We start from the raw sequence: 20,740 nt of genomic DNA, 5'->3' as shown, positions 1-20,740 counted from the left end.
CATGCATCTATACAATTTTGAGCAAAAGTGACTATGGAGTAATTAATTAACGCAGTAAATTGGTGCTATATTTGTTTTCTCCCTCATTTGCTGAGTGATCTGAGTTGGCAGGGCTAGTACCTAACTGTCACCTTGGACACAACATATCGGTTGCAGAGTAGATCGTGGAAGAGTCTAATCAATTAACAGAACAAGCGGCTTGTTGCCAATGGTGATGAAGATTGACGAAAGGTTAGTGGTTTGTTTCTAATGCCCATACAATTGAAACACCTATGGCGCTGGTACAGTGGTAAACGCTCAAGACCTAGTGTTTAAAAAACGCATGCCGTCTGTATTAGCCCTTGGGCTACCTGTGTCGACGATTTTAGTCAACTTTAGAATGGTGCCGTCGGGAGCGATGCTTCCTAGTCTTGTCTGTGCGGTACGAGGCTGAAGCCACGTGCTCAGTCTTTTTACCGTTGTTGGCATTGTGTTTCTTCTCAACATTGGGTCTTTGAGCGTTTACTACTGTGTGAAGGGACCGTACGCCTTCAGGATGTATGCAGAGTAACAACGAAACCACTGAAGGGACATATAATGCGGATAACGGTTGTAAAGCTCAATTTTGCAACGTAACAACAACTTGAAGGCTAGGGAGTATCGCCACCGACGGCGCCATTGACTAGAATCGTCGAGACAGCCCAAGCGCTATCCTAGGGTACCCTGCCATGGTCTGACCGAGAAAGTTGACGAGAACCACCAAAAAAGTCCGAGCACTGTGAACTTTTCCGGTTGCCTTGGCTGGCGCCGCCCTCAAAATTAGCCGATGTCACGCCTGATGCCACATCCAGTACTTATCGTATCGAGGCCAATGACATGACAAAAGAACGAGCTCGGAACTTTCTTCACCGACGCCAACCTTCTGCTTACGAGTGGCTTATGGAACGAAGGATTTGTTTGTTCAGAGAAGGAATTATGAAGGATCAAACGAGCTTAAGCGCGAAACGGCCTAACTGTTAGTCCCAAAAGCACAACTTAAGACCGGGGTATTTTGGTGTATTCGGCCTCTGACTTCTAAGCAAGACTTGGATGCTAATAAAACACCGTGGCCCAACCATCTTTATAATGCACGCTGCGCTCATTGTACCTTACGTTGCTTAGGCAAGCAATTCATTCCGTCCATTTTATTTTTGAAAAAATATCTTTTGCATCGTTCTCATCATGTCTGGAGCGAACGTGAACGTAGCCATCATTGGTGCTGGGCTCTCCGGCCTCGCACTGGCGTTAGCATTACACGACTATGGTATCTCCTGTATCGTGTACGAGTCTCGCCCAGGCCCCCTCAATATTGGCGGAGCAGTTATGTTGTCCCCAAATGCCCTAAAAGTCCTCGATGCCCTGCATGTCTACGACGATCTGAGGACCCAAGGATTCAGCTTCACTGAACTTCATTACAGAGATGTCTCTGGCAATCTTCTTGAGACATACGAGTTTGGAAATAAGCAAAAATATGGCTACGACGCTCTGCGAATCTACAGACACGTTCTCATTGACACACTGCTGGCAGAACTAAAGCGGAAGGAGGTCCCCATAAAATTCGGTTTCAAGTTCACCCAGATTACAGAGGAGACTTCGAATGCAGTTTCTTTTGCCTTCGCGAATGGGTCTACTGGAACGGCGGACATACTCGTTGGGGCAGACGGAATACACTCGAGAGTCCGAAAGTACCTCTACCCGGATCTCGAGCCCAAGTTCATCGGAATGGCAGGGACCACGGCTGCCGTTCCGACGGCCCAGCTGAAGTTACCACAAGGATACCACCTACCAGTGACTATTATGTCCCCAAAAGGTGCTTTCGTCATCGCACCTCAGCAACTGGATGGATCGGAGGTTCTTATCGGAAAACAGCGGCGGGTGGCCGAGCAAGACCGTGCAGCCTGGGAGAAGACTCTGGCAGACAATGAGTCCTCCGCCCGGTTCCTTCAACAGGATCAAGAGCAGTTTCCCGACATTGTCAAGAACGCCGTCTCGCATATAAACCCCGATAAAATCAACGTTTGGCCATTCTTCGTCGTGCCCAAGCTCGATAGGTGGGCGTCGGACAAACGCCGCGTGATCATTCTTGGCGATGCTGCTCATGCCATTCCGCCTTCTGCCGGACAGGGCATCAACCAGGCTTTCGAGGATGTGTACATCCTCGCATTGCTTCTGGCACGGTCGGGCGAGATTGCCAACTTGCAGAATGCCCTGAGCTTCTGGCAGTCTTACAGACAAGGGAGAGTGGATAAGGTGTTTGAACTGAACACGCAAATTGACCTGCGGCGAATGCCTTCCGACGATACCGTCACTGGAGATGGAAGCGAGCTTCAGAAGGAAGACTTTGATTTGGAGTGGTTATACAGGCCAGATTTCAAGCAAATCGTGGATGAGTGGATCCTCAAACAAAAATGGTAGATGGGGTTTGCGGACTGGTTCGGGATACAAGAATTCCAGGTAAGGGAAGGCGGTTGGTAGTTTTGCTCTTGTATTTTGCATGGTAATTTCAGGCCAATTTGCAAATTGCACAAGATAAAATCGAAACCCATTATATCTATTGAATCCAAGTCTTGCTCATTAGAACCACGTACGTAGATATGGTTGTCCTCTTGCATTCAGATGCCGTCCCAATCGGGCTCTGAACCCTGTGAGCTTTTCGACACCAGAGGCTTGACCTCCTCTGAATCTGAGATTTTGGCATAATCAGCGTCGGTCTTGACTATAGGGCCATCTTTCTCGAAGTCTATGTAGAAAATGCGACTGCGCTCTGAATTCCAGTACTGGTGTTTTTTGCGGTTGTCGTGACGATCGACGCCTGTGCCTCTGATATCTTTCATTGTTCGTTCAGACTCAAGCTCCAGTGCCTTCTCTGATAGCAGGTGACACGAGCTGTACTTGACTTCGTCTCCCTCTACGCATTCCCCAGCGTGAGACATCAAAAGCATGTGAGTGATTTCCGCACCGCTGAGGTTCTGACTTCCAAAGGGGCACTGCAAGGCGAACAACCCCAGACACACCGGTACGCACTCTCCTTGCAGATCGCTCATTTTCTGATACATGATGTATTCATTCATCAGCCTGTGCTGGTCGTTCACAGCTACACCTTTGCCACAGAAAGTATAGCCGAAACCTGCGAGTGTAATTTTGAAGAAGTTTGCATGATGGCCTTGGACCAAAACGCGCGGCTGACAACAAAACAGGCTTTGGTCAATCTGTAGCTGCTTTTGAATAAGAAATATGAATGACTGTTTACTCAGTGTCCGTGAGCCTGCGGCATGTCTTATGTAATTAGGGCATGCTTCGTCCAGCAGGTCACCATGCATCAATCCTAAAAGACACTTTTGAGTGCAGTATTTCTCGAATGTTGCGCTGACGGAATCCATGTGCAAAGCTTGCATATTCTTGATGGAGGCTTCTACCACCTCATGGAACATGCTTTCTTCACTGCTTGTCGATAAAAGCGTGAGGGGGATGTGCGGAAGAAATGCCGTCGTATTCACCCAAACACATATTTCGTAATGTTTGCGCAGAGCATCTAGGCCCGGAATGACTGAATCTGGGAAGCTGGCCGCCTTGTCGTCGTAATCCCTGATCACGTCCGACGGCACGAAGCAGCGGACTCGAAGCGTGTCGGGGTGGATCGCCAGGAGTCCTGCCTTCCAGAAGTCGTATATATGAGAAAGCATAATGATTTTGTGACTTTCTGACTCGAATCGTGCGCCTTGACCGAGAATATTGTACCGTCCCAGCCCTGGGGCAAACCCTGGTTTCCAATAAACGCGCTGCCCTGAAATGGCACAGCGAGTAGAAACGTGCCATTCATGGAACGGGGCAAATATTGCTCTGTTCGGATGACTGTCTGCCATGCGCGGCAAGGGAACCACTACGTTTGCATCAACCGGGCCGTGGTCGCTTATTAAACGTGAGGACGTGGTTTTCTGTGGATTTGCTAATTTTATGCTGCCGTCGTGCACCAAGTTTGAAGTTTTGGAATTCTGTAGAATTGATTTGTATACAATCCCTGAAACACGGGAGGAGTATTTTGGCTGGTGGATCATGTAATCGGCTCGGAATTCGTCAAAAGAAGTGGGCTGAGTGCCATATAACCTGTGTACACAAATTCCTAAGAGTTCAGAACATGTCAGCTTATTTTGTAAGCAAAATCATTATGGCCATATACATGGGTACAGATGTCATACGCCTTCTGCAGCACATCTCAAGCAGTGACTAATGGAATTGACTTACTCTTGACATGTCCACAGGAAAAAGTTTCCATTGGGTCTGCAAGGAGTTCTTTGATATTGCAACAAATGTTACAGTGTCGGACAAGGTAGTAGCGACCAGGGAGGATCGGCTGCATCATATTACCATGAAGCTCTTCCAAGGATGGTGCAGTCACTCCTCCAGAACACCTACCTACCAGCGGCCACAGAGCCCATGCGAAACTGGATGCGGATTCGTGAGGAGAGCAGGTGCAGTGATCCATGAGCAATGTTGCTGATCTTAGTAATTGTTCCAGTGCATCTTTAAAGAGGATACGGGGCTTGTTGGGGTTCTGATAAAACCCAGCAAAGGGCACTCCAAAGTGATCGACAAATATAACGTTCCATGCTGCCATGCGCAGCTCTCGATCTGTGACATCCATCGGATTTCGCGAGAGAAAATGATGCCTCGTGGTATTGTACTTTTTCCCTTTCGGATGAACGCACGGCTTTGTCGATGACTTTTTCTGAGGGATGTTTACGGTGGCAGAATAGGAACAGGAGATGTGAACGTGGTGCAAATTATGGAGGCTCTTATAGCGACATGCTTCTGGGATTCAAATATGAGTCATTGTGATATAGCTGTCATGAGTTGCAGTGGGAGGGAAGACAGTCTTGAGTCCATGAGTGTGCGAATATTCGTGTCACTTAACAGCCCAAACTGGCAAGAAACATGCAAAATTGGGCAGGTAAACAAAAGTTCCCAATGAGTATCCAAATGTGACCGCTGGAGTAGGCCATTCTTGATTTGCGGATGCTCTTGCGTCTCGGCCAGTGACAGCCATTTCGGAGTTGAGTGACTTATAGTGCAAGAAATTACCGTCGGCTCCAGTGCGATAGCTATAGAAGTGGTTGAATACTTAGGAGTCAGTCACATTGCATCAACCCAAATTAGCATCGTGGGCTACATCAGAGAGAGCACTTGAGCCGTCTCAGCTGGTTTTGGTGGCATCGATGTTTGCGGTCAATAGCTGGTAGCAAACGAAACGCGCTACTGTACGTCAGATACGTGTGTCTGTTATATCAGTTAATGGGATTAGCAGTGTACAAATTCATTCACCGTGGGAGTCATAATGAATGGGAAGCTCTGGAGTGTCACTGGTTTGGCATATACATTCACAAGATTTCCCAGGTGTTAAATTTCCACGAGACTCTTTCCACACACGTTCACTAACAGAAAATTCCTTTTTGTGCTTACAGATGAGATATTTATGTAAAAGAGATATAAAACGTGGGAACACGTTCCCCGTCAACTAAGAAGCGAATGGCCGGCGGAATATCACTGATCGGAAAATCTAGATGTAGATGTAACAAAGGGGTCCTGCCATGGTATCGAGTGCGTCCTTAAGCTTGCGTGTTTGGCCAAGGACCCCATACAAAATGTCATCCTGCAGTGTCCCGGGCTTGTTTGCCCCTCCAGGAAAGCCGCCCATCGACGTGCCGCCCGCGATCTCGCTCAGTCGTCCGGGAAGCTTCTGGTTCTGCCATATCCACCAGACTCGGTCGATCATGCCGTGGTGCAGGTAGAAAGCAGGGTCCCCAGGAGAAACAAAGAAATCCTGTTGATCCACTGTCAGTGCTCCATGTCTCTGTCGTCTGCGCTAGAGAAGACTATGGATTGCAACACTTACGCCTCCGGGGTCACCTCCAATAGTGTAGTGACCTCCTATGTGAACACCCCAGGTATTTGTCAAGCCCTGTCCTTGCATCCTATTTTGGAATGTCCCCACATCACTTGCGTTTGTGATGAGGGCTTCCGTATAATTTGCGGCCGTGTGTGCGGCACTATATCTGTTGACGTCTCGTCGAAGACATCCTAGGTATCTCCGTTAGCTGACTTGCAGGCACAGCTTTGAGGCCCAGCTCCAAGAAGCCTTGTGTCAGATCACGAAAAGTCCCCATCATTGTCCCCATGTCCGTTCTCGTTATTTATTCTCACATTGGAAAGTTTTGAGATAATCGATTCAAGAAGAGAACTCACTGGGATTGTGACCTAGACCATCACGTTGAGGGTTGGCTGGTACTTTAAGTGAAGCAGAGCCCGGAGCAATCGGCCCCAGATTCACTGACATACTTTGTCCATTGTGAGCAAGGTGACAAATTCAAGCTTAAGAGCTTGGATTCTCCAGAGGACCTAGGTAGATGTATCATGGGTGACTAGTGTTAGACTTACTTTTTGAATGGCCCGCTGGTCACACAACCACCGCCCTGGTCCGGAGGAATGCTAGACCCTATGCCAACAAAGATTCCATCGTATGTAAATTTCTCGCCGTTACCGGACATGCTCGATGCGTTACCATTGAATATGGGCGAGTTTGCAGGGTCGGAAGCATACCGGGCCCAATTGTTGTACTGTCGATGAGTAGGCATATCAGTCACACTGACACGGAAGGACCAAGAGTTGTTCAGCGTAGTCAGAGTCTGTGACTTACAGGTTGGTAGCCCTTGTAGCCACACTCATCGCGCAAAGCATTTTCGTACAACCACAGGTAGACCCGATGCCAACCTAGGAAGTTCGCCTGGGATTTCTTAGCTCATACAAGTCTAGCGAAAGTATGGGTACGGAACAGCTAAAAAAGATTTTGACGAACAGTTCCATGTACTTGGTTTGTAAGATTGATGTGCACCGCGACAAAGTCATCGAATCTGCTCTTGGCACCCGGGATCTTCTTGCTGTCATGCCTGGCTGGGAGGGACTGGAGGCAGAGAACGGCTTTGATGTAATCCTCTCGTTCGGGGACGCTGAGATCGCTCCTGTAAAGTGTGAAATAATCAGTAAAGAGAGATAGTATTGCAATTGTATCAAGATAACCCACCATTCTCTCCGCTTTACAGCTGTCTCGAGTGTGCAGGTGCGTGCAGACGTTTGATTTAGGTAACGGCCAAGGTTGTCAAGGCCCAAAGCCGCGAGGCGGTCGACAGCATCTTCAGGGTACAGACCAGCTGAAACGGGAGCAGTTAGCCGCGACAAGAGCCAGGTGGCTCCCAGGAGGAAATTTCGAGCATGCATCCTGACCTGTTGTCAGCAAGTAATATTGAGGTCTCTGATCAAGAAAATCCCCTGGGAGGTGCAGCTTACTGCTGCTTTTTATACTGGAAGCTTCGCAGGACCGCTTCTTGATCTGGCAGAATGCACTCCGCTCCGCAGCATACCTACATGACAGCAAACTAGTGACGCTGTCATGGTCCATATTGCGTTTTTCTCCTTTCGATCTGCAAAGACCCATCACATATTACAGCTCCTGAGACTTTGACTGCTGTAATACCTTCCCGCACATGCGTTTCTGCCTGATTTGGAAGGTCTTCGGTCTATTTTGGCTCTGTCAATATAAATCAGGTCAATGGGGCATCCCACGCGATACAAATAAGTCACTGTACACGGCTGGACACGCACTCGCCAATATTATGGGCACACCAGCGTCTCATTGATGCTTCGTGTATTAACGAATGGGGGACGAACCAAGGCAGTCGCTACTAATATTGGGAAAATTGATTACTTAGTACCTCGAGAAAGATGTCCCGCGGAACAAAGTTTTGTCTTTTCAGTACTGAAAATGAAACCAAAATGCTAAGAGTTCATATCAAGTCCCGAGGCCTGTGTGCATGCCGGCAATCAAGGGCCGGGTAAATACGCACCCTGCAGGGCCAATCTCGATGCCTCATCCGCAATCACCGTCTCAATTGTTGTTCTAAGATCTCGGGTCCACGACACCTGCTGCGTGACGTGCAGCTGAAATGCCGTGCACCGAGTCTCATTGGCCTTCGCGCCCGCGGCCTTCGGACTGAGTCAACTCAGAGGGGGGCCACTCACGTGCTTTATTTCCCCGCCCCATGGAGTTTGGCGCTCCTAAATGTGACAGTTCAGTCAGCTTCATAATATGTACCCCAGAAAGATCGACGAACGCCTTGCTTATTCTGGAGTGCAATATCACATCGTAGTTATTACTTCGGAAGTCCCGTCCAGTAAACCTCCTCTCGTTACCGCCTCTGCGCCCTCCCCTTTCAGTTTGAGAGCCACATAACCACCGGAAGTCCCTGAATGATACGACATAGGAAGAAAGATCCTCGTGACAGGAACTCTTTGAGGTGAACAGGCCAACGGCCGGCAAGGTCAAGTCTCAAGACCGTGATGCGGTCCCAGGTTGAGTCGAATGTGTTGTCAGCTCTCTTCAAAGTGAGACGCACCATTCCATAACAAAGTCAAGGTGGCAAGCTAAAAATGATGTCTTATCCTCAAAGCAACGAGTTCTAGATTGTCAAGAATCTCCTGGTTCTCTCAAGTGCTGGGTGTTGTATAGAGCGGAACTTCATTGAGAACACATCAGCGAGAAGTGGTGTCGTGGCTAAATGAAAGAAGCCACCCTGCAGCTTGGCTGGAACCAGAGCACCCGGAAGACTGGTACCCGTGGACTGTGATGATTTCAAACTCGTCAATCAAGACCAAGCCAGTGACAGCCACTGTACCTAGGTACCCAGACAACGATTCACCCCTGTGACCAATACTCTGAGGGTTTCCAGTTCCATCCAGGTCTTCAATTGTTTTGAGAAAAGACCCTCTGGAGACAGTCGGCTTTTGTTAAGGGTACTAGATGCAGGGAAATAAGGGTGGCAACTTTGAAGGCATGCCAAGGTGTCTCTGATATGCAGGTCTGCAGGCTTCGTTCGTGTGCGTCATACTTATAGATCTCCATCCTCCTTGCAAATTACTTCATCGTTATCAAGTGAGATAATCAGTGTGTAAGGAGAGCTTATTAGGCAGAGGGTCATACCAGACTGTGGAAAGGATAGAGATAGTGAATTGAAAATATATTTGTCATTCTGGTTGCGGTCCAGCCAGAAGGGTATCAGTGGTACAAAAAGAGAAACTTGCCCCAACGCCTATGCTTATGAAATGAGAACTGCAACCCTGCCTTCTCATGGAGCCAAGATAAATACAAAGTTATGGTGTGCCGCCGGGAGACAGAAGTCGCGAACTCAAACTGAACTCCCATGACCTCGACAGGTAACACAACGCAAATGCAACTTATTAAGTAGTTCTGCTCATGACGCTCATAGGCAATGAACCACCCATGAAGAGCTTTTGGTACTTCTTCTGCGAAGAAGGTTCGTTGATGAACTGGAAGTCAAAGTTTCGAAATAGCTATAAGTGAAGTCAGCATGTTGCGTCTCAATGTTTCATCTAATCTGTCTGGGTTAGGACTTACCTCAACAAGGACTTTGTTCAATTCGATAAAAGCGACAGTTTTTCCAGGGCATCCCCATCTCCCGGTGCCAAACACGAGGTCTGTCTGCTTCTTCATGATGGCTCTTGTCTTCTCATCGGCCTCTGTCCAGCGCTCCGGCCTGAAGATGTTGGAGTCGGCGCCGAAGACGGACACCTCGTGTGCCACGGCCCAGGTGCTGTGTCCGATCCTTGTTCCCGGAGGGATGAATTGGCCGTTGAAGGTGTCGCCATCGGGACCAACCTGCTTCATGATGAGCCCTCCAAACGGAGGGTTGATCCTGAGGCCCTCATAGATGACGGCTTGCAGGTATGGCAGCTTTGCGGCCTCCTCGTTTGTGGAAGGTTTGGAGATTGCGCCGTCGGCAATGGCCTGATCGATCTCCTTCTTGAGCGTGAGGGCGACTCTTGGGTTAGAGGCAATGTGTGATACCGTCATTTTGATCGCATTGGCAGTCGTGTCTGAGCCTGCAATAATTGGGAACATGACCTCGGACTCTGCCGAGCGCCTGTCCAATCCGTGCTTCAGGAACGACCCCTGCATATGGAATCAGCATTGTTGGTCCATGACATGGTAGTGTGGTGTGAAGCTCGAGGGTGAACTTACCAAAAGATCTTGTTGGTCTTTTGCATCTGGTCCGAGACGACTTGCAACCAATTCCCGGGCCATTCCCATGAGGTACCCAACACCCCAACTGTCTGTAGGCTTAGGGCCTAGAAGCTTGAGTACCGTGTTGGAGAGGAAGATCTTCTGCAGAGGTGGTATGTCCGTGAAAACTTGAATCCACTCCAAAGCAATCTTGACAATGGCAATGATACCGCGAACGTCCTTGTTTGTTTCCAGAAGGCCCAATGGTTTACCAAAAGCAAGCTTGGACTTGGAGTCGTGTGCGTAATAGTCTGCCAGTCTGCCGAAGTCGACTGGCTTGGCTGTCTCGTCTGACAGATACTCGCGCTTGATCAAGCTGACCAACGACTGGACCTGGGAGTTGATATCTGACTCGAGACGAGGGTTGTCCTTTCCCATGTACCCAGCAGCGACTTTGGACCGCAGGGACATGTGAGCTTGTTTGTCCATGACGCTTCCCATCATGTCATGGTACGGGTCGAGTCTGGTGGCCTTGTACCAGCTGCTACGCTGGTAGGTTGACCGTGCCGCCGACATTCGGCGAAGATGGTCTGGGCTGGATGCGAGGAGGTCATTGGGACCAATTCTGACCAGGGAACCGTACTGCTTGGAGAGTTCAAAGTACTCGAGATGCGATCTTCCGGAGCGACGGATCCGCAGCATGGGAAAATATGATATGGATGCGAGGAAGGGCCCGGGAAAGGCCGAAAGTCGACGCCAAGTGATGAACCTCGTGACCGATAGGTACAAGACAAAGAGGATTAACAGAATGACACCGGTGGCGGCAGACCTTGATGCGAGATCGAAGCCTTCAACCTTCCGAGTGAGCACTAGAAGGTTCGCCATTGTAACACAGATGATAGATGCAACAAAGATAGACTTGAAGTCTTGCCACTTGAGCAACAATTCTTGTTTATTACTCAGTGAAAACAATGATGTTGAGGCTGTCAATATGATTTAGAGTGCTGAGGAGGATTTATTTGACTTCACTCGAAGCTCAGCATGACCATGAACACCCTCCCGTATTTAAGGACGAGGCCATGACCATCCATCTAGTTGGACGACAGCCACCCACACCCTCCAGTCACCAACGTGAGCCTCACAAAGGAGTCATGCTTGCCGGGGCTTCCTGATAGCATCGCCTCATTCCTGACTGTGTAATCAGGCAGTCAATCGAAAGGTGGTGTGCCTGAAGGGCAGTGCCCCACGAACCAGTCATCCCCCACCCCTGGCGAGGTCAAGGTATCCGCCGGGTGGAACGGCCGCTTCCTGATGAGGCGCGATCCGAAGATGGTGGTCGAGTCGGGTAAGGGAACAGTGTCCACGTGTGGCCCCCGATAACTTCACGGAGACCTCCTCCCGTAGCCGATGATGTGTGCACTTGCAGCCAACATTCTCAAAGTGTGCCCAAGTTGGTGATGGAAGCGGATCACCTCATGCAGGGTTCCATGATCCTCCCCAGGATCTCTGCACACCAGCCGCCCCCAAACAGCCCCATGGAGGCTCCACCAGGCACATGGCTAAGTTGTATTGGGGATGACCCAGCCCGTCGCCGACACGAAGATAAGAAAATGTGGCATGTTGGGTGCGCCTTCATGCAAGCGATAGACGCCCACGGCCCAGTCGGCTTGCTGTGCGGTGTGATATACGATGGAGGGTGCGCCGTGGACCATGCAAGCCCCGAAATGCTGTGTCGGTGTAGAACGTCGATTGCCGAGGCCTCGACGCCGATGACCGTGTGACTTGATCTCGAAATAGCCGAGAATGTAGAACACGAGGGTCGCGGGCGGCACCCGAAGAGGAGGGAACAAGTCGAAAAAGAAGGAGGGCGTCGACAAAAGAACAGTTGTATTCCCTTTTTGGCCTGCCTTCTAAGCCACCACTGCTCGGTCCACATGTCTGCTTATTACTAGGGCGGGCGCAAAAGAAATGGTCGGGCTAACCCGACAGCCAGGAAAAATGCGCCTCGCAGTCTGGCAGTCTCAATAATAGTCCCGGCCCACCGCATCGGCTCTAGGGTGGGCGGCTTACGGGCTGAGTGGGTGGATATCCGATCCTATTCGACCGACAGGCCGGAAGACACACGCGAGTTACGTCGTCTTACGGGCCGAGTGACTCGAATGGAGGAGTGGGTGCCTGACTTGGCGGCTTTTAGGGCTGAATCCTGAGTCGGACTGCGCTCCGTGAGCTGACATCAGATAGGGAAGCTCCCGAGGCCCGGCAAAGCCATGGCCTCAAGTGATCACACGCGAGCCTATTTCCAGCAGAGGAATAATTGGGAAGGCCCGTGGCTGCCTGCGAGTAAGACTTGTAGGGCTGAATTCCTAGGATGGGTGTTCCTCGCAGCAGAGAGAGGATTTAGACTACTTATTCCCACGCGCCGGCGCCACGTTTTCCCCCGAATTAGGGACCGGGCAGCACGGCGTGCCGCGTCCAGCGTAGCATCTTCTGGGACATTCGGTCTGATGACTGATTACCGGCATTCCGGTAGCGGTGGCTACACAGACAATTTTGTTGATTTTGCTGCAGTTTGCGATACCCACATCCGGCCTGCATGGATACAATTTGGATCACAACCCACGCGTGGCCAGCCGTCCATCCCAAGCGCCCACTCCCAAATAGGAAACCGGGGCGCGATCACTTCTTCAGGTGCAACGCCTCCTTGACCTTGTCGAGCTTGGACTTGTTCTGGCCCTCTGCATGTTGGTCACCGGTGGCAGCCGTGCTGCTACCCTCGGCGCCCACACCCTCGCCCGTGATGGCTTTGTCGCCCTGCACCTTTTCATGTGGATCTGTCAATAGTGTGATGCAGGCGGCACGCGTGGCGCAAACATTGGGCAGCGACTCACCTTCTGCTCCTGGGCTTCGGCCTGCTCCACGACGTCGTGGGCTTGCGTGGCTGCGGCGTCGGTGATTCCGCTCATGTTGGTTTGTGATGATGGTTTTATTAGATTGCGGGTTAATATATGCGCTGCAAAAGTCTTGGACTGTGCTGGGCAGGATCAACTCTCGCCGATGTGATCGGTGTCGGGCCCACGCGGCCAGGACGTGCTGTGGGCGGCTGCACCTCCTGAATATATATCAACGTCAATAGACTGCGAGAATTGGCGACAACGTCGACGTTACTCTCCGTCGTCATGCCGAGTCTGCGTTCGGGCAAGATGGGCATCTGAACGTCATCCGGTGTGTGACGGAGGGGTCCTCGACCAAAGAGCTCGCAGCTGTCATCGACCACACGACTGTCTGCTGTGATATCCCCGCATCGACCGTTGCAAATGCACGAGGGCGGCTACCAATGATGTGTGTGAAGCCTGCATCTGTGTGTTGCATTGCCAGAGGATGTGGCGTCAATCAACAGGACGGCCAAGCTCCAGTCGTGCTGTGAGCCGGCGGTTGATGTCAGCAATTGGGGAGACACGCCCCGTCTCGAAGGCTGGGCGCGGTACGCGCAGAGAACCAGCTCCAAGTCGCAGTCGCAGTCGCAGTCGCATTATCGTCACTGCTTCGGAAAATGATGAAGCCTGGGCACTGTAATAACACCAATTGGTGGGGCTTGGAGGCGCTTGGGTCGACGCTCGGCCCATGGCGGCCGTCCAACCAAGTGCAAGGCGTCGGTAGAAGGTTTCAGGAGCGATCGAGAGCTTCTGCATCATCTGAAACACTGGTCCCCGGGCTTGGTAACCGCGAAGCCAGGCCTGACAACTTCAAGTTGTCCTGCTCTGAACACCCCCTGCCTATGCAGTGTTGACAGCGCTTACAGGAGCAGGAGCATGCGATGCCAGTCAGGTCACGTTGCCAACCATGATCCCCTGGCAGAAGGCGATATTACCACTCTGGCTGCTGTCAGCAACTGGTTGCTTTTGTTTGTTCGATGCCGCCTCACTGTGTACACCCTTTCCGCACTTTGACACACACGATCATGTTGTGTGCCCCGCTGATGCATCTGACCCGATCTGGGCATCAAAATCATTGGATCTCGGCTGGGTGAAGGGAGATGCCTGCCATGGCTTCGGCCGGGACGAGATCTGCACCTTCACCCTTCCGAAGTTCAACCGCGGCACCGGTATAGCCCTAATCACCACAGATGCAATACTCGAAGACGTCTCGTCTTGGCTTCCCATGCAGTCACCGGATGCGATGGCTGGGGGCCGGGCCGCTGTGCCTCCTTACGAGGCCAAAGAGATACCGGGGAAAGGAGTTGGGTTGATAGCCACCCGGAAAATCAGGCAAGGAGAGCTGATCATTGCTCGCACTCCAACCGTTGTGGTGGATGGGGCAGCCCTCAAAAGCTTGAGCACATCCCATCTCACACAGGCACTGGCTCATGCGATCCAGTCCCTGCCATATGACCACCGGGTCGAGTATCTCCAGTTGACGACTCATGACGAGGCGACGACATATGAAGAGAGAGTGTACAAAATCTTCGCCAAAAATAACTTCCGGACCAAGTTCAACAGGGGAAAGGACTTTCACTCCATATTTACGGAAGGTTTGGCAAAACTTTCCTACGTCCGACCAAGTATTCTCAGGATCTGACGTGTCGACTCGCAGTGTCGCGACTCAACCATGACTGTCGCCCTAACAGCGGATACCATTTTGACGGATCGACCTTAACACAAAAGGTTTTTGCAGCCCGTGACATACCTGTTGGGGAAGAGCTCAGTATCGCCTATTACGAGTATGTCCAGTCATTTCCGTATTCTCCTCGCATACTGACCACACTCCGTAGTCCCATCCAGATCCGCACCAAGCGGCAGCACCAATTACGGTCTCATTGGGGGTTTGACTGCACCTGCGAGCACTGTAGTGCTGATGCTGGCTTGGTGACGGAGTCAGACGAGAGAGTCGAGCAAATTCATTCCCTTTGGAGGGATCTTGACGATTATACCCCGGCTTCGAGCGGCTCGGCAGAGAAGGCAGAGCGGCTCCTCGAGCTCTACAAGCTGGAGCGGCTGGATACGCGCATGCATGAGGCACACTACCGCGCCGCAATAGAGTGGAACGGTGCTGGGGATCAGGCAGCAGCAGTGGAGGCGGCAAGAAGATGTCTCGAAAGGGGAGAGCAGATGCGAGGCCCAGAGGCGCCCTTTGCAAGAAACATGAGAGAGTTGATACAGGACCCACAGCGGCACTGGAGCTGGAGATTCCGCTTGCCAACTGCCTCAGTACTCTAGGGTAGCATGATGGGTGGCGGTGTGTGGACTGCGAGCGCCGATGAAGCAGTTGAGGTGAAGAGATTGACAGATGAAGCAAAACCTGCACATCTTCGGAAGTCTTTCAAGTGATCTGCATGTTAGCTCCCCGGTTACTGAAGTACCGCACAGTCCAACACAGATTGAAAGCTTGTAGTCTCCGCAGCAGAGACCGGAAAGAAGACTTGCAGTAAGCCAACATCGGACCAATTCCAAAAGGGATGGCCATTTTGTTTTTGATATTATTGTTCCAGATTATCTGTCTCGTAGTCACAGGTACTCTTTGAAAGCCGGATTTCCATCACCTGGTCTGGTGGTCTAGTGGTATGATTCGCGCTTAGGGTCCACCCTAATGCTTAAACTGCGCGAGGTCGTAAGTTCATCCCGAACCTGATCAGGATAAAACTCCAAAAACTAACAGCTCCCCAGCCGGGTTCAATCCCCGGCCAGACCCTCCGATTCATTTCTTCTTTTTTTGGTCTTTTTTGATTGGAAAAATAGACAGTAAAAATTCATTTCCTGGGCGAGGTCTCTTTCTTTTTTTTTCCGGGGGGGGGGGGGGTCGTGTACTAGCTCCTCTGCAGTTGGTAGTCGTGTTGAAGATGCTTGGAAAGACTTGAGCCTCAACATTGAAGATCCTGTGAGCTCTGCATTGACCAAGCGGGATCTTGAGCAGTCGGTAGAGTGAGTGTTTATTAGTGTAATCAGAACACTCGGATCTGGTTTGCGAGGTTCTTATCTTCTGTGGTCATAGCTCGAAAATCCCCACAGCAGCCCCCCAGCCAGCAGCCCGAGGCATGTACTTAAGTACCCAGCACGCTCGATCTCCGACAGCATCGAAAGATGTCATTTATCCCCTATCTTGCACCTTCCTATCATGGCACATTGACGCCACTATCTAAAACCACTAGAGACGGCACCAATGGACTCCCAAATGCTTCTAGTACAGTTCTTACGATATGAGGTGTGCCCCATATATTAGTTTATTAGACTACCAAGGTGTTTGGGTACTTAGATGAACATTCTATACCCAGGTAAATTAGGTAGGCTCTTACATCTGTAGCCAAGCCCCTACCCTGATATCATTGATGCTTGGTGACGCCTTCGCCGGCTGCAACCAGCTGGATTAGGAGGGCCGAACCGTGAGCATGACAATGGATTTCCGGCAGATAACTGTTGAGGCGGCGCCACGTTCAAAAACTGGTGACCGAACCACAGTCAGATGCCCTGGGCACCCTGGAATCCTAGCATCCTTCCATGCAATCCCACGCCGGCGCCGCCTTGTGGCTTGCGCCGTTGTGCTCTCTCACGTCTCACTCACACTCAACCCAAACCGGGGACCGTGAATGTGAGGGGTCAAGCCGTCTCTGACCACCACCCCCTGCCCGAGGTTCCAACCCAACCTTTGGCCAGGGCAGTATCAGCCGAAGCCGTGTTGTGGTCGGGTCCGTGCAAATAATAAAATGAACCAGGGTGAGTGAGGTGTTGTACCACAGTCCGTCCGCTCACATGTCATGCGGGCTAGGGCGGCGAACCTTGGAACGCAATAAAGTTTTAAGCTTTGTTGGTCCCCACAGCCCGGCCTAGAGTGCAGATGATTCGCGCATCTTGCATGCTGCCGCCCCCTGCCGTCCAGCTGCCTCCATTCCCAGTGCGGAAGCTCCCATTACCCCAGGGTACTGGCAACTGGCTAATCTGGCTCTGACCCTCTCCCGCCTGCCCGCCTCCTACACGGAGGATATTTTGCCGCTCTCCGGGGCCTGGTTCCCAAGTGTTCTCTTCCGGGTTACCAGGTCATCCAATCCGAGCCCACAATACTACACTGAATAATGGCTGAGGAGCGGGGTGAGGAGGCGAAAGCAGGAGCGCAGATCTGCTGTGTGCCGCGCTTGAGCGCTGTTCGGTCGTAACACGACCAGCGACGTGGTTGTCTATCTCCTACCTTCAGGGATACGGCCCTATCGTTTGTGTACGACCGCTCTCAACTCTCATATCCATGTCCTTTCTCCAGCTTCCTTAAAAGATCAGAGGCGATCCCCACTCGGGAAGACGACCCCTGCCGAGGTGATTGAGTCGGAATGAGCGGTCGAATGCGGCCCCTGCTCGCTCGGTTCAGAACATAATCCCCCTGTCAAATGCACGATGTTATCTCCCCGTCATGACAGGGTCCCATCCCGTGGGGCAATTGTAACGGTAGATAAATAGAAGCTTTGCCAAGGGGCGGGTCCATTTGCGTGGTTGATGTTCGTCCCTCTTGGCTACGTCCTCCTTCGCATCCATCTTCACCAGTGCATAACTACATCCCACGCGGGTCGAACAGCTGCCATTGGTGCGCCTTACCAAGTCGACGCATCCCGCAATGCTATACAGGCAACTCGTTGCTACTGCCCTTTGTGGCGCGGCAGCCATCGACACGGCGCTCGCCACTCCTTTTGATGCTGGGCGACTGCTCAGTAAGAGGGACGTACCCAGTACCCACGTCCTCCATGAGAGGCAGATGCCGCACTGGTCCTGGACTTGGGAGAAGAAGCAGAAGGTCAAGAAGTCCACAGTCCTGCCCATGAGAATCGGACTGCGGCAGCTTGAGGATAAGCTGCAGGAGGGCCGTGATCGTCTAGTAGAGAGGTCAAACCCCTCGTCGCCGTACTACGGCCAGAGCATGTCTGCTCGTGAAGTCATTGACTTCTTCGCGCCTCCGAAGGAAAGCGTTGAGGTTGTTAGAGACTGGCTCGTCGCCGGCGGTATTGATGTTCATCGGATCTCGCAGTCGGTCAACAAGCAGGTGTGTTGTGACAGGACATCACCCTCCTTCCTATCAGCTTCCGAGCACATCTTCAACTGAGAACTGACAACATTCAGTGGATCCAATTCGACTCCACAGTCGCTGAAGCTGAGGACCTCCTATTCACCGATTATTTCTACTGGGAGCACAGCTCGACTGGTAGCGAGAACATTGCTGCCGAGGAGTACCATATCCCAGCCCATGTGCAAGCCCATATTGACTGTGAGTGCCTTCTGAGGGCTTGGCTGCCTTCCCTCCACCGGTCGGGCTCCAGTATTGACCATGTTCCCAGACATCACTCCAGGAATCCGACTTCGTGCTGATCCAGGTCGCGTGCGCCGTCTCAAGCGCCGGGCTGAGGCTGAGCAACTCCGCAAACGCTCCGTGAAGGCTATGAACACTGGGGTTGAGGTTATCGGAACAGATGCATCCACGTTGCCTCCCCTCAACAGTTCGAACTGTGACTCTTATGTCACACAGGAGTGCATCCGGACTCAGTACAGTATCCCCAAGGGTGACAAGGCCGCTGAGGGTAACGAGCTCGGCATCTTTGAGTCCCTAGGCGACCACTACGCTCAGAATGACCTCGATGTGTACTGGTCTACCCTTTATCCGGAAATCCCAAACGGCACCTACCCTATTGAGAAGAACATAGACGGTGCCTACGGCGCTGCCAAAACCCTGGAGGCAGCCGGTATCGAGTCAGATCTGGATTTTGAGGCCGCGCAGCCTCTTATATGGCCCCAGAAGACTATCCTGTTCCAGACCGACGATGAAAACTATCAACAAAATGAGACTTCTCTAACCACACCGCTGAAAGGCTTCTGGAACACTTTCTACGACGCTTTGGATGGGAGTTATTGCACCTACAGCGCATATGGCGAGACGGGTAACTGCGTGCTTCCCGAGTGCCTCGATCCAGAGTACCCGGATCCCAACCCAGACGGCTACAAGGGTCAGCTGCAATGCGGTGTCTATGAGCCTACGAACGTGATTAGTATCTCGTACGGAGGTGGCGAATCAGATGTCCCGAGTTACTACACGAAGAGGCAATGCGACGAGATCATGAAATTGGGCCTGCAGGGGACAACCGTCGTCATCAGCTCCGGCGATGACGGCGTTGGCTCTTATGAAGGCGATGGCGGCCCGAACGGCTGTGCTGGGCCTGAAGGCAGAGTCTTCTACCCAGCTAGTGATGCTACATGCCCGTATGTCTTGGCAGTTGGGTCTAACCAGCTGGACAAGGTGTCTGGAAACTCGTCAATGCCGAAGTATGTCGAAAGTGCTACCGCCAGGTTCCCCTCGGGCGGCGGGTTCAGCAGTACGTCACCTTCATGTCCCAATCCTCCTTTTCTCATCTGGTCTCTCAAAGCCTCGATAATAATTCCAGAGGACCTCGTTGGAGACACTTCATCAGTTGTACTGACATGATTGTGTACAGACTACTTTGACACACCAGATTACCAGAAAGAGCAAGTCGCAACGTACTTCGAAACAGTTACGTTGAACTTCACCGGATACACGGACCCAGGTACCAATTTCTCGGCTGTTGGCGATGGCGTTTACAAGATCGGCGGCCGCGGATATCCTGACGTCTCTGCGATTGGCGATCGATTTGTAATCCGAGGGGCCGGCTCATGGGGTCGTGTTGGCGGGACGTCTTTGTCTGCGCCGATCTGGGCTGCCGTCCTGACAAGGATAAACGAGGAGAGAATCGCGGCTGGTAAAAGCACGCTCGGCTTCGTAAATCCCAAGCTGGTGAGTTTACCTGCACGATAGTGGCACGCCGCAGCACAACCCGCGATAGACTTCCAACTGACTCATGTAGTATGCCCATCCTGAGGTGTTTACGGATGTCACCGACGGGTCCAACCCAAACTGCTTCTCCACGGGATTTCTAGCTGCTCCTGGTTGGGACCCTGTGACTGGACTCGGGTGAGTACATCTCAGATGCCCCTAATAATCTACCAAGGGATGCTGACAAAGTTGTAATTTAGCTCACCTGACTACCCCAAGCTCCTGGATCTTCTCTTGAGTGTGTAATCTCACAAATTCTGGGATCGCACAGGACTTTCAAGCCTCACTGCGATGGTAGTGGTCTTGCTCTTGATTTCATGTACGGTTCTCATATAGAGAGATAGAAAAACGAAGTGTTAAAAAAGATTTCAAAGCACTAGTTGAGATTGAAAAACTTGCAGAAAGGTGTAATGAATTGTGAGATGTGTAAGGTCACTCGGTGCTACTTCTGGAACTGTATATGCACCGACTATGCCATATTTCGCCACCGGCTTTGACAAACTGGCATGTCAGTGCAAAACAACCCGAATGATCGCTGATAGCCTAAGATTAGTTTGGAATGTGGGTAACATATTGTCCCGAAGAGTGTTTCAGGACAAGTGTAAAAACTCAAGTGCTGTGCCTGGACTCAGGGCTGTTCCTCTATTTGGCAAACACGAGAATCTCCGCATTGGATGATACCCCATACAATGCCTGCTATACCACGGGAACCTGGACAAAAATGGGCAGACCGCCCGTTGAGCACATAGCACCCGCGAACTAGAGGTGGAAAAAACATACTAACGTGACTTCAATACGACCGGCCTTTGCTGCTCCGTAGTGGACTACCATTCACACAGGATA

General features: G+C 51.4%; 7 protein-coding genes across 7 annotated transcripts; 3 read left to right on the top strand and 4 right to left on the bottom strand.

Moving 5' to 3' along the window:
* Window positions 1–1,200: 1,200 nt before the first annotated feature.
* Window positions 1,201–2,433, top strand: KVR01_004119 (uncharacterized protein; the record flags this gene model as incomplete). The annotated part of the gene is made up of 1 exon (XM_044781302.1): window positions 1,201–2,433. One exon carries the CDS (start codon window positions 1,201–1,203, stop codon window positions 2,431–2,433), a length of 1,233 nt encoding a protein of 410 aa, XP_044646283.1.
* A 648-nt stretch (window positions 2,434–3,081) lies between these two features.
* KVR01_004345 (uncharacterized protein) lies at window positions 3,082–4,073 on the bottom strand (the record flags this gene model as incomplete). The annotated part of the gene is made up of 2 exons (XM_044791955.1): window positions 3,082–3,216; window positions 3,435–4,073. The coding sequence occupies 2 exons, from the start codon at window positions 4,071–4,073 to the stop codon at window positions 3,082–3,084; spliced, it is 774 nt and encodes a 257-aa protein (XP_044646509.1).
* Window positions 4,074–5,572: 1,499 nt separating this feature from the next.
* On the bottom strand, window positions 5,573–8,952 carry KVR01_004291 (uncharacterized protein; the record flags this gene model as incomplete). Its single annotated transcript, XM_044789802.1, has 7 exons — window positions 5,573–5,836; window positions 5,909–6,093; window positions 6,259–6,350; window positions 6,451–6,629; window positions 6,710–6,796; window positions 6,869–7,031; window positions 8,891–8,952. The coding sequence occupies 7 exons, from the start codon at window positions 8,950–8,952 to the stop codon at window positions 5,573–5,575; spliced, it is 1,032 nt and encodes a 343-aa protein (XP_044646455.1).
* A 143-nt stretch (window positions 8,953–9,095) lies between these two features.
* KVR01_004497 (uncharacterized protein) lies at window positions 9,096–12,014 on the bottom strand. The gene is made up of 3 exons (XM_044785281.1): window positions 10,106–12,014; window positions 9,482–10,036; window positions 9,096–9,417 (listed from the first exon to the last, which is right to left on the bottom strand). The coding sequence occupies exons 1-3, from the start codon at window positions 10,970–10,972 to the stop codon at window positions 9,304–9,306; spliced, it is 1,536 nt and encodes a 511-aa protein (XP_044646661.1). The 5' UTR covers window positions 10,973–12,014; the 3' UTR covers window positions 9,096–9,303.
* Window positions 12,015–12,763: 749 nt separating this feature from the next.
* Window positions 12,764–13,050, bottom strand: KVR01_004493 (uncharacterized protein; the record flags this gene model as incomplete). The annotated part of the gene is made up of 2 exons (XM_044783532.1): window positions 12,764–12,904; window positions 12,976–13,050. 2 exons carry the CDS (start codon window positions 13,048–13,050, stop codon window positions 12,764–12,766), a joined length of 216 nt encoding a protein of 71 aa, XP_044646657.1.
* Window positions 13,051–13,927: 877 nt separating this feature from the next.
* KVR01_004149 (uncharacterized protein) lies at window positions 13,928–15,300 on the top strand (the record flags this gene model as incomplete). The annotated part of the gene is made up of 3 exons (XM_044787413.1): window positions 13,928–14,615; window positions 14,678–14,804; window positions 14,856–15,300. The coding sequence occupies 3 exons, from the start codon at window positions 13,928–13,930 to the stop codon at window positions 15,298–15,300; spliced, it is 1,260 nt and encodes a 419-aa protein (XP_044646313.1).
* Window positions 15,301–17,677: 2,377 nt separating this feature from the next.
* On the top strand, window positions 17,678–20,143 carry KVR01_004289 (uncharacterized protein; the record flags this gene model as incomplete). Its single annotated transcript, XM_044781417.1, has 6 exons — window positions 17,678–18,100; window positions 18,178–18,322; window positions 18,393–19,421; window positions 19,542–19,858; window positions 19,929–20,035; window positions 20,098–20,143. 6 exons carry the CDS (start codon window positions 17,678–17,680, stop codon window positions 20,141–20,143), a joined length of 2,067 nt encoding a protein of 688 aa, XP_044646453.1.
* Between the last annotated feature and the right edge of the window lie 597 nt (window positions 20,144–20,740).

This window comes from Diaporthe batatas (assembly GCF_019321695.1).
Source record: "Diaporthe batatas strain CRI 302-4 chromosome Unknown Contig00004, whole genome shotgun sequence".
NCBI lineage: Eukaryota > Fungi > Ascomycota > Sordariomycetes > Diaporthales > Diaporthaceae > Diaporthe > Diaporthe batatas.
Note: the sequence above shows the minus strand (reverse complement) of the source record. Positions and strands in the feature narration are given on the sequence as shown.